General features: G+C 33.7%; 2 protein-coding genes across 3 annotated transcripts; both read right to left on the reverse strand.

Moving 5' to 3' along the window:
• Positions 1-625: 625 nt before the first annotated feature.
• Positions 626-2,021, reverse strand: LOC124821675 (uncharacterized). The gene is made up of 2 exons (XM_047293596.1): positions 1,688-2,021; positions 626-1,221 (listed from the first exon to the last, which is right to left on the reverse strand). Exons 1-2 carry the CDS (start codon positions 2,019-2,021, stop codon positions 626-628), a joined length of 930 nt encoding a protein of 309 aa, XP_047149552.1.
• Positions 2,022-4,992: 2,971 nt separating this feature from the next.
• On the reverse strand, positions 4,993-10,837 carry LOC124821676 (O-fucosyltransferase family protein). 2 transcript variants are annotated; one of them, XM_047293599.2, is made up of 11 exons: positions 10,407-10,837; positions 9,747-9,843; positions 9,469-9,536; positions 8,900-8,988; positions 8,643-8,820; positions 7,863-7,991; positions 7,016-7,152; positions 6,676-6,889; positions 6,388-6,572; positions 5,637-5,732; positions 4,993-5,348 (listed from the first exon to the last, which is right to left on the reverse strand). In XM_047293599.2, the coding sequence occupies exons 1-11, from the start codon at positions 10,608-10,610 to the stop codon at positions 5,210-5,212; spliced, it is 1,536 nt and encodes a 511-aa protein (XP_047149555.2). In that variant the 5' UTR covers positions 10,611-10,837; the 3' UTR covers positions 4,993-5,209. The 2 variants fall into 2 exon arrangements, with proteins under 2 accessions (XP_047149555.2, XP_047149553.2); XM_047293597.2 differs by having other exon boundaries at positions 9,747-9,852; positions 10,407-10,836.
• Between the last annotated feature and the right edge of the window lie 908 nt (positions 10,838-11,745).

Here is an 11,745-nt window from a genome sequence, read left to right on the forward strand (position 1 = left end):
GGGTACTTTGGATAGATAGGACTAACCTTGGGTGGCAGCTGATGAGGACATTCCAGTTACTACATCACCCGGGTGCACAAACGTCGTAGCTACACATATTTCATACAGTCCGGACAGTCAGTATAGTATTAAGCTTTATATGAAACGTATGACGAAATATATCTTGTGTGTATGATTTTGTGAAAATGTATGTTTATACATGAATTAAATTACATAAGCTTACCCTGTGTTCCTGTCTTGTCGTGTTTTGTACGTTCGTCTTGTCATTGCAATGATCATCCGTGTGGATGTGAGCAGAAGGAGACGAGCTGTTGGAAGATGCGCTAGAAGAAGAGAACCTGGTCGAGGTAGAAGTGAAGACCGAAGAGTAGGACGTTCAGTCAGTAGTCTAGTTATTGTAAGGTGGTCGTTCGATCACCTTCCCTTTTTGTTATGTATGATCGTTCGGTATTTTATTTTGTAAATCGTTCGGTCATGTTTGCTTATCCTATATAGCTTATGGTAACTCTTTTTGTAAGGCTGTTCGGCCGTAAGCGTACGTTCGGTTTTTAGTGTAAAGACTGATCTGAATTATTAATTAATGTGATTATTCTATTATATAATTTTGGACTGTATTTTTGGGATGTTACACTTCCCCGAGCCCCAATGACGCAACAATACATCTATAGCCACATTGACCATCAACAACGACATCAACCACATTGAGAATATATGGTTGACAAATAGGATGAAATTGGTTTATCATAGGTACTCTCCTTCGTTGCATAGGTTTATCCTTAAGTTGAAATTTTTTTTTCGCAGACGAAGATTCAATTGTTGACTGAAATGTGTCTACATGCTCAAAATATGAGGGATCACGCTTTGTAGACCTCTCTGTTCTCTGAAGTTTTTTCTTCTGTGCACCCTTCGTGTTAACTTTATCTAATGGAGGTATCATAGATGTCATTGCAGGACAAACAATGTCAATTAACTTTTGTTTAATCGTCACTTTACCTCTAATCTCAACCTCCTTAAATTTTTCTTTAACCATAGCAAGCTCACGTTGTATGGATAACTCTAGCTGTGATTCATTTGATACAATATCTGAAATAGACAATCTTGTCCACATCACATGAAATTCACTCAAAGGAATCATACCAGGGGCATAACGTGCTAATTCACAGGCACAGTGGACACCGTACGTCCGTCTAAGTATGCATCCACATCTTCCCCTATCGAGACCTATAAGATTTACTCGTTATAATTCTTTAGCTATTAGTCCCAAAGCATATCTGGATACTCGTCCAACAAGTCTTTTTGTATTTTATGCCTTTATAAGCTTCACTCATAAGATTCAGACTATTTTCGAACGACGCTTTGATCTTTTTATGTTGCAACATAATGACATTATGAATGGCATCCCAACAAGAACAAAGATCTCCCATACTGTTTCCCAATAATTTTTTTAAGTTCTAATGAGCAGGCTCAACCCTAGCAAAAATAAATCAGCAATATTATCAAATATTCAAATACAAAATAAACTAATATAACATTAAAACATACCTGTTTGTTGTTGTATTCCCTAAATGCATAACGTTGTTTGTCCAAGCCTTTACAAAATAAGTATTGTATGGAATAATCCAAGTATTATTCACATATTCAAAGAATAAAAGCCATGAGCGACATGTGTATTCTAGGTGATTCACACAGTCACCAAACATAGATTCATCTTCACAATTCATGACGTTCTCCCATGCTTCCATTATGACACCCCATGCTTCCACACAATCAATTAACATTTTGCACTTCGCTTTGACATTTTTACTAATATGGAAGCGACATAACAACTGATATGACTGAGGAAACACATTGCCAATGGAATTCATCAAAGACAAGTCTCTATGGCTGACAATGACTTGTGGATCGGCCTCAGATGTCAAAAATAAACCGCTAAGCTTTTGAAGAGCCCAAGTGAAATTGTTTTGACGCTCACTTGATAAGAATGCAAATGCGGCTGAGTAGGTTAACCCAGTATATGTCATACCAACGATCTCTAACAATGGCAACCGATATTTATTTGTTTTATAAGTTGAATCCATTAACAAAACAACATTAAATGCATTCAATAACTTGTGTGTCCAAAAGAGATCACTGACAACCTCAGAATCCTCCACACATCTACTCCAATGTATGTATTTGTCGCGATCCAACATCATCATCAACTGTTGCAGCTCAGTTCTCGACCCTCTCAATGAACGTTTGTATGTATATCTTGTTGTGTAAACTTGCTTTATTGTAGTTACATTATGATCATTATTTTGTTTCAGAGTCAACAAAATATTTGCCGGTGTTACTTGGGTTTTAGTCATATGAACAAGTACTGCTTGTTCAGTAGGATTTAACCTACCAGCATAAGGATGCCCCACTAAAGTTTCTGCTAAATCATGGTTGTGGTATCCATATCACTTGCAATACCCACCCATCGCCATTACCAGATGATTTGCCCATTAATTGGAAAGGACAATCACATTTTCGAGTCCCATACGTACTAGGTTAGACATCGGGTTTGTGTTTTCTATATTTTCCACCTCTTTCACATCCTAACAACACAAACGTCTTCCTCCCAGGTTGACCGGTAGCTTTATCGGATCTTATAGTTACCACAACAAATCCTAGATCATATGCAATCCTTCTTACCCATTCAATTAAGTTTTCACAAGAGGAAAACATTTCATTTGTTGTGAAATGATTCGTCAGATCTCCTTGAGCAACCTCATTTATAAAGGACGAAGATTCTGATAACATACTACAATTTATTTTAGAATTCATCCCACAACGATATTCGTCCATTTAGACTATAATCACCTATAACAAAATAAAAAAAATAATATAAAAAATTTTAAATTTATATTATAAAATAAAAAACTAATACAATACATTGCACAATTATAAATTTATTAGCAATATAATCAACTAAAAAAGAACGCCAAATTAAATAAACTTAAAACTATATAAAAATTTATTAAAATTTTTCATATACATATTTTTATCCAAAAAATTATAAAAATTAAATATTTAAAATTCATTTTTTATATTAACAAAAATTAATAATTATAGAAATGAAATTAACTAGTTTTATAAAATGTTTTATACAACAAACCTAGTTAAATAATATTAATAAAACTACATGAAAAAATAATTATAAAGTAATAAAATACTAATAAAATAATTCAAACAGTAATATAATTAAAGTTTTACATATAACATATATTACACATTCATCATGATATTTCACGATCTCCGATTTCTATAAATTCAGTTTTTTATATCCTATAGGTATAAGGTTGTCTTTCTTCCAAATATTTTTTATTAATTTTAATAAATTTTTTTAAATTATTTAATATTAATTAAAAGTTATATAGTTACATTATAAACTTAGTAAATAATTTTAAAAGTTATATAGTTCCATATCCGAGTAGGTTAGAATCGGATATCCACATCCGACTATGTTGGTTTCGGATATCCACATCCAATTAGTACTTTCACTTTCAATTGTTTTTATTGAAAATTAATTTTATTTATTTTAATACATTCATAAAATTATTTTATATTAATTAGAAATTATATAATACATTATAAACTCATAAATAAAATAAAAAAATATTAAACTAATATAAGAAGTATTAAAAAAACTAAAACTAATATAACAACTATACAATATTTGGAGGTACGAATAAAAGTCAAATATCTAAAAGCTTCCTAATCGAATGTCCTCATCCGACACCCCTACATCATCTCCAGTTCAATTTCGGTTTTTCCATGCAACCAGATTAACAAAAATAAAATACTCTCTATATGCAACCAAACAAGTATATGCACACAAATTAAAAAACAATACTAACCTCTCTTCAGCAAGAACGCAGAGAAAAATTAGCTAACAGGCTGCAAGTGCACCACCAGAGTAACTAAACCACTTTAAGCTATAATCGAACAATCTTTCTAGACAACACTCACTCACAGATACAAAGCTGCAAAGTAAAAAGCTCGAGTAAAAATATTATGAAAGAAGTTCATAGGTACACGGCTATAGTGTTTTTTTATAGAAATGAAATGAGGTGCAAGGATGCAAGGGATGCAGGGTGTAGAGGGTGTAGGGGGTGTAGGGGGTGCAGGAGTGAGGGGATGCACAGGTGCGCAGCAGGAATGCATGTTTGGTGATTGGAGGAAAATGGAGGTAGAGTCAAAGGGGCACAAAAATTCTTACTAATCAAAAAATTAAACTTTTAAATCACTTATTAATTAGGAGTATTTTAGGAAATTGGAAATGCAAGATGAAATGTTTGGAGGTACAGGGTGAAACACTCGCTTAATAGGAGTCTTGAAACAAATGGGAAAGCATATGGTGATGTTGTGGGCCGTATGATACACAGGCCCACAAACGCAAGCCGAAAGCCGAGTTGGATGAAGTATTTTTATTCTTATTAGAAAGGTTTGTTGAATATTTAGGATCCAGTTTTTATAGACTAAATTTCTACTGCAATCATGTCCATTATTTATATCATCCCATGGTGTGAAATCATGGTAATGAATAAAGTCTTTTTTGTTTGTCTTTTCTTATTTTGTGAGTGTCGCTGCACTAAAGGTAACAGTAGTCGCTGCCTATCATATACAGTGAGTTTTAATATAAAATGATATTTTATTAATAGTCAATAATAGTGATAGAATCACAACACTCATATACCACAATACCAAAAAAAAAACTATACACATAAAATTAATATTTTACAAATATAAGTACACTAAAATTATAAAGGAAGTCACGGATTTAGCTAAAAATACTCAGCAAATATGATGAAATCAAATAAAGATAGATTTGAAACATTTAAATTTTTATCTGTCAAATTTAAGTATTTGTCATCTTTCATGAAAAACGAGAACGGGGGACATTGGGTACTAGAGTCCATAATATATTCTATATATTATGTATATAAATTTAATGTCGTATAAAACATGTGTCTTCCAACTACAAAGAAGTAATTCATTTCTAAAATTAATGGATCCTAAACAAAGATAAATGTTGGCTAAGTTGCCAACATCATGTGCTCGTGATGAAGGCACAGGCAAATCAACCAGACCAGATATGTCTAATTAGAATTACAATTTGTCAAAACCAATTTACAGATTAACCTGTCTCTCCAAAAATAAAAGGTAACTGCAGTTTGGTTTATCGTCATGTTATTTCTAGTTTTCTTTTAGAACCACATATACACTCAGGATATGGATTTTCATAAAAGGACTCTTCAGTCTTAAATCGTGCCCGGCCTTTGACTCCTGGTGGAGAACCATGCCTTTTCCTTGGAGCTCCTTGCCTACGTGTATAACATTGCAAAATATATAAATTCTTTTATTTTTATTACAGAGAAAATGAGATCAACTAAGGTTGCAAGGGAAAGAACTAGTAAAGCTTGTTAGATGAAGTAAGTAAGAATAATTAGATATCAAAAGGACAACAGGAAATATACTTCAAAAATAAAAGAAAAATGCAGTTTGTAACCAATTTTAACTTCTAATCATCATGTCATCTTGATAAGTGGATAATAAGGTCATAGAGGCGCCAAAGGGAGAGGAATCTAAAGAATGGTATGCAAGAATGATACCTGTTCTTGTGCATCCGCTGAACCATTTGCGACAGTTCCTTTCCTTCTTCAAGCACTCCAGTTTCCACCATATCAAAAATTCCAACCAGACCTTTCCTGAAGATCAAATGAACAAGAAAATAGGAAGGGGTAAATATGACGAATAGAAAAGTATAAATTCAAGTATTTTTCTGCATAAGCGAAATCCAGAATGAGATATTAGATCATTAAAACTTCTATGGCACAGCAAACATCATCGTTATTAAGCATGGTGGACATGCACCGCACTGTCCTGATACATACGAACATGCATCAAACGACAGTGTAAGAAACAAACAGAGAAAATAACAATGACCAAGCCTTTTCTCACTAAGGGAGTAGTCACCTGAATCAAATGATGCCATAATATTCTATGATGAATCATTCTATATGCTACTAACTAACATCTAAATCTTGTTGATGGTTTTCCTTATAATTTTCTTGTTTCTCTAAACCAAATAGGATACCCCCTATCTAATCTACTACATTTAGTGTAGCTTCAATGGGTTTCTTACACAAGTCCAATGCTGAGATTCTATCATTTTTTTACAACAAATACTATCCAGCATTCTCTGCAAGCACCCATTCCCAATCCCATTTTGTCTAGTATCTCCACTCATCCAATGCAAACAGATGTAAATAGCAGAAAAAAGAAAGAAAAACAAGAATGAACACCTACAGGTGGTTGAAATGTATCAACACGCCACATAATTATAATTAATGGATTCATTACCTGTCTGGATTGATTGTCTTGCGGTGACCTAAGAATCTGCGGTGTCCCTCAACTGCTCTTGCCATATTTCCCGAATATGACGGAACAAATACATCACTCTCTACGCATATTATGTAATCAAGTGCAGCAGTTTGGGAAGCATGATTAGTGAAATCTTTCAGCTCTTCAGGAGTTGCAAGGGATTCCTGTAACCATTAACCACAAATTAAGCAAGGCATAATTACACCTCACTCGCAAATTATGAGGTGTTGGATTATTGTTAACACAGAACAACAATGACTTACAAACCTTAAAGATTAGATTAGGGAAGCGGGATGAGAGCTCCGAAAGATGAGTATTACCACCATAGATCTCTCCAGCTGCTATGTATATTGGTGTGGATGGTGGGTATCCAAGAGCGTGAAGAAAAATGCCCACCTCCTTTGGAGTAAGTGGACAAAATCCTCCAATTCTCTGTTCTGTTGAATTTATCGCTTTTACTTTCCAATAATTTGTATTCTCCCTAGAAGAATCGAAACAGTTTTTTAAAAGAATCAGTACAACGATCACCTATTCTAGAGTTATACAAAAAGACATACATTTTTATCTCAACACATAGCAGCTGATACATAATAACTATTCTCTCTACCTCAAAATTCTAAGCTCTTCAGATTCTGCATCTGTGAGACCATAAGAGCAACCCGTAAAAGACAGCATATCTTTCTCATATCTCAGATGGAGAGCAATATATCTTCCTCCTTGTGATCTCAGCCGATCCACCAACCTCTGTTTTGTAACCGTCATGTATGCTCAGAACCTAATTTAACAGGAAGCCCCATGTAGACATCTTAAATGCATCAAAAGTGAAAAGGACATCTCAAACCTGGGACCATATGCATCATTTTCTAGCATGATGTACAAAAATACTGGATTTAAATCGTCAAATTTTTTAACCTAACAACTAATTGACATCCAAAATACTTAAAAAATTCAATTTTATATTCCAATACTTCTAATACTATATTATAAGACTATATACTGATGACACCGCTATATCAGCCAGCCCTATCCTAAACTAACAATATTTATTAGTCATGACTATCTATGCCAGCAAATCCACTAGAATCAAAACTTTCCATTTGTCCACTGTTACGCACAAGATTTGTAAATTTTTTTTATAAATATGAAACAATAATAGACCGAAGAATGCTATGTATTTCCTTCACTTTTTAAAGTCCGCCCATTTTGCCTTTAAAATTTCAGATATTTAGACACAAATTAAAGAAAAGCTCATTTCATTTCAATTTGTATCCTTTCAAATGCTTTATTTTTCCACATTCTCTCTGAATTGCTTCTTTTAATAAAAAAAATAAAAATGGAAATTGAATTAGTGATTACATAATCATTTCATCAGTTACTAAATGCAATATGACGTACACATAATGTTTTTGCAAGATGTTTAGCATGCTGACTACACCACTAAAAAGAAGCCAAACCTTTCCTAAATTCTCTATTGGAGGAGAAAATCGAAGCGCCTGATACATTGCCCGGCACCTCAACCTCTGTATGTCCAGAGGAAGGTCATTGTTTGCAAGTCGAGAATCTGATTTTGCAACATGTATCACCTGGAAGATCAAATTATTATTTGTTCAATACATTTTTTATTATAAACAAGGTCCACATCCAAAATGTGAACTGTAATGATCATGGAACAATGAAAAATATGAGAGCACTTCCAGATTACGAACATAAATTAGAAATTCCCTTCACTGAGAAGAGGCATTGACTTTGTACACACCCCACAAAAGGCAATCATCCAATTGTCAGAAAGAAACCTAATGTGGTTGTCAATGCCTGAAACAGACACGTTTCAGAAAATACTAAAGGTTAATCATTCCGTATTCTTCAAATACTATTGAACTGCCCCATAAAATATGTATCAAAGCATTTCTTTGACTTTTTCTTAATATGTAACACTAAAATTTGCTTGGGTATAACCATAAATTCTTGTGAGAACATTGCATTTTTCTACTTGTCTAGTAGTTAACGGAATTGAATACTTCTAGAATATAAATACTTCTAGAATATAAAAATCCCGGAGAACTATGCCTACTATTCATTATCCAATTACAACTAATTTTCACAGGTTATAATTTGAGAATTAGATCTAAACAAAAAATAAATCTGTATAAGCCGATTAGAGAGTTTTACAATGAAGCCACTCCAGAAAATGAGAACCACAAGAAGTTGAAGTCATATAGGAGAAGCTTGAGTACCTGATAGTCACTCCACAACCTTGTCATATCTGTATAGTAACCGAACCCAGCCCAGGAAGTAAAGTGTTTCCTGGCCCGGGGGATACCTTCCAAGTTTTTGGGAAGCTCACTAACAATCCTGATATCACCTTTCAGGGATTGAATGAAATGAAGCTCATCAAATATATCTGAAAATACACTGTGCACACACCCAATGAGAAGATAAAGTTGGAAAACAATACAACAAATATCTTTGAATAGCGTGTACCAAGAGATACCTTGAGTCTTTCCAGAATGAACGTTTATCCAATTGAGGAACGACTAAAGTTGCATTCATCATATGTGCCACAGCCACCATGTCTGATATCTATAGAAAAATTTAATTATTACTTAAAATGCAAATAAATTATAGAAGTAAAACAACCATTGGTTTCACATAGTGACAACCAATCTTAGAGTAGGTGCCATCATTACAAACTGAAACCCTTGTACATCAAAGACAAAAACAAAACTCGAAATGCATTTCACCGTAACAAGGCGTCATATTTAACAAATACAATGAACTGCTGAAGTATTGCAGGATGGGAAAAAAAGTCAAAATATTGTCAATTGTCAAAAGGAAAGAATAATGAACAAATAGACACTAAATTCCAGCCTCTGATACAAAAAAGGAACTACAAAACCTAGACAGATACAAGAAAGCTAAAATAGTAAATGTTGGGTACTGAATTTGGAAACTGTAATTGGATCTAAATATTTGCTACACATGAGGTTACAAGCATAAGGGCATGACTAAGCTATTATAAAGGAGTTACAAGAGAGTGCGTGAGAGGAAAAAGTGACTTACACCGGTTCGCATTTGATTTAGTCCACCGTTACTTCTCACAGTTAGATAGCGATTAAATCCTTTGGCAGCTGACAAAGTAAAAATGTGGAAACATATTTTTGAGAAAGGGAGAGACAAAAATGCAAAATACAATGACAACAACACTGCTCTGGTTACCAAACATCCAACTATAGATAGAAGTGGCTGAAAAAAAAGAGTTAACTGAAACAAATAGAATCAAGTGAAAGAAAAAACTAAACAAAAAGCTTATTTCAAGAACTTATGTCAGCATCTCAAACCTTTATACTTAGTAGTCCGCTCAACACACTGGTGTAAGCCATGATTGAACGGAGAATCCCAAAGTTGCTGCTTATCGTGCACATGTAACTCTGGCACCTGTAGCGACTTGAAACAAATGCAGCAGTCATTGAGTGTGAAAAGGGAGGAAAAAGAAAAGTGAAGCCCGAACTGACGGAGTGCTAGCTAATATACCTAAAACCAACAAAACTTGCTGATACCATCACAAAAATAAAAATTGATGCTCTTAAATATGTAAGCAAACAACCACTTTGCGCACACATGTTAGCACCTGCAATGGCTTTTTGAGAGAGAAAAATATTGGAAGACTTGAGTGAAGAAAAATAAATGACTAGCACACCTGCTGCTGCCTATCAATTATCAAAATTGTTAAATTCCTCAACTGCGAAAACTCCCCCCTTCACGGAATTTTTTTTTTCGTTTATTGGATGTAGAAATTCACTCAAGACAATTTGACAGATCCAGTTCAATTAACACAAATCTGTATCGGATTTGGATCTCTAATAACAGTACCGTAAATCAGATGAAAGGATCGAAGAAGAGTGAGGGAACCCAAGAATTCGTTCCAGATCCTTAAATGACATTGAATTTAATTGAATTGAAAAACGATGGAGCGAATAAACAAGGTGATAACAGAGTACCTGCTGAGAATTAGATTGTCGAGAAATGAAAGGGCGTCGTGGATCTTGATCAATACTAATGTTCCTCACGTAGAACAAGAAGACGATGATGGAGAAAGCAAATATGAAGATGGTATAGAAAGTGATGACGCTTGGGGATAGCTTTCGAGCATGGAATCTACCAGTCAAGAGGCCGCCAGAGCCATACGACCCTCTGCTTACCATCTCTGCCCTAACCTCTCTCTTCCTTAGCCAAAGTGATGAACCCACATCTGCATGAATTAACTCTGACAGGGTTGTTACTGTCCAGAAAAATACAACAAACAAAAACTATACCGTGCTTCAAAGTGTACAGCGATCGCTGATCATCGATGGCGAGTTTTTTCCAGAAATATGCAAGAGTAAATTATTATTTTGCCCCCCTATAAATGTTGGTGTGACTTTATAGGTTTAGTTTTAAGAAAATTTCTTACACGCAGTCCCAAATACACTATTCCGTAACATCCAATATAGTACAAACTTGTGATGAACGCTGTTACCGCTAAATTGTTTTTAGCATCTCTAATTGTTATATACAAAATATTTTTAAATTTAATAATAACAACTAACATACCATACTTTTTAACCTTAATAATAATTCATAATTATTACTCTTGTTAAGTGATGATATTTGGATATTCGTATTTAATTAACAATTTAAAATGTTAATAGTTTAATTATATGTTTTATTTTTAATTTAAAACACGTTATTTTATTAAAATGAACTGTGAGGGCGTAATGCAAGCTAGGATATGCCAAATGGGTGTCCAAGTTATGAAAGAATGGGTGATAAGACGCAGTTACGGTAAAGGTATGGTTTTGTTTTGATATTTTCAAGAAAGAAATGTTGTGTTAATTCAAGAGAAGTTAAAATGTAAGTTTATAGCTTAAGTGAATGACATAAATTTGATAATGTTTATTTATTAATTTCAAAAATGGTTTGTATTATGTAAGAGAGTTTTTACTTATAGTCTAAGAAATCCTAAATGTGTTGGAGACTAAGATAGACAAGAGCATGCTTCTTATGGACCAAAAGTGGAGAAGACCATCACGTCCCCACACTTTTTGTTCACTGGAGTGAATTTGGGAGAGAGTGATTAATGGGATTTGAGAGAATTTGAAGGTAAATTCTTTTGTTGTTTATTTGAGTGAATTTGGAGTAAATGAGAGTGGATTTGGAAGTAAAGTTTGTGAGAATTAGTATAGGATTTAATTGATGTGACAAATTAAAAAAATTTAATTCTAAATTGACTCTCACTTACCTCCAAATTCACTCAAATAAACAACAACAAAAATTTACTTTCAAATCCTCTCAAATCCC

The sequence above is a fragment of the Vigna umbellata genome, chromosome 2 (genome assembly GCF_029865625.1).
Source record: "Vigna umbellata cultivar VRB3 chromosome 2, Vumbellata_1.0, whole genome shotgun sequence".
NCBI classification, from domain to species: domain Eukaryota; kingdom Viridiplantae; phylum Streptophyta; class Magnoliopsida; order Fabales; family Fabaceae; genus Vigna; species Vigna umbellata.

Excerpts from the sequence above, each read along its gene's own strand:
- LOC124821676 (XM_047293597.2), bottom strand. The coding sequence starts at position 10,610 with ATGGTAAGCAGAGGGTCGTATGGCTCTGGCGGCCTCTTGACTGGTAGA. Across the intron at positions 6,890-7,015 it reads GAAGAGCTTAGAATTTTGAG|GGAGAATACAAATTATTGGA; the intron begins GTAGAGAGAATA and ends CGATTCTTCTAG. Across the intron at positions 6,573-6,675 it reads TCCCTAATCTAATCTTTAAG|GAATCCCTTGCAACTCCTGA; the intron begins GTTTGTAAGTCA and ends TAATGGTTACAG.
- LOC124821675 (XM_047293596.1), bottom strand. The coding sequence starts at position 2,021 with ATGACATATACTGGGTTAACCTACTCAGCCGCATTTGCATTCTTATCA. Across the intron at positions 1,222-1,687 it reads TGAATCTATGTTTGGTGACT|GTCTCGATAGGGGAAGATGT; the intron begins GTGTGAATCACC and ends TAAATCTTATAG.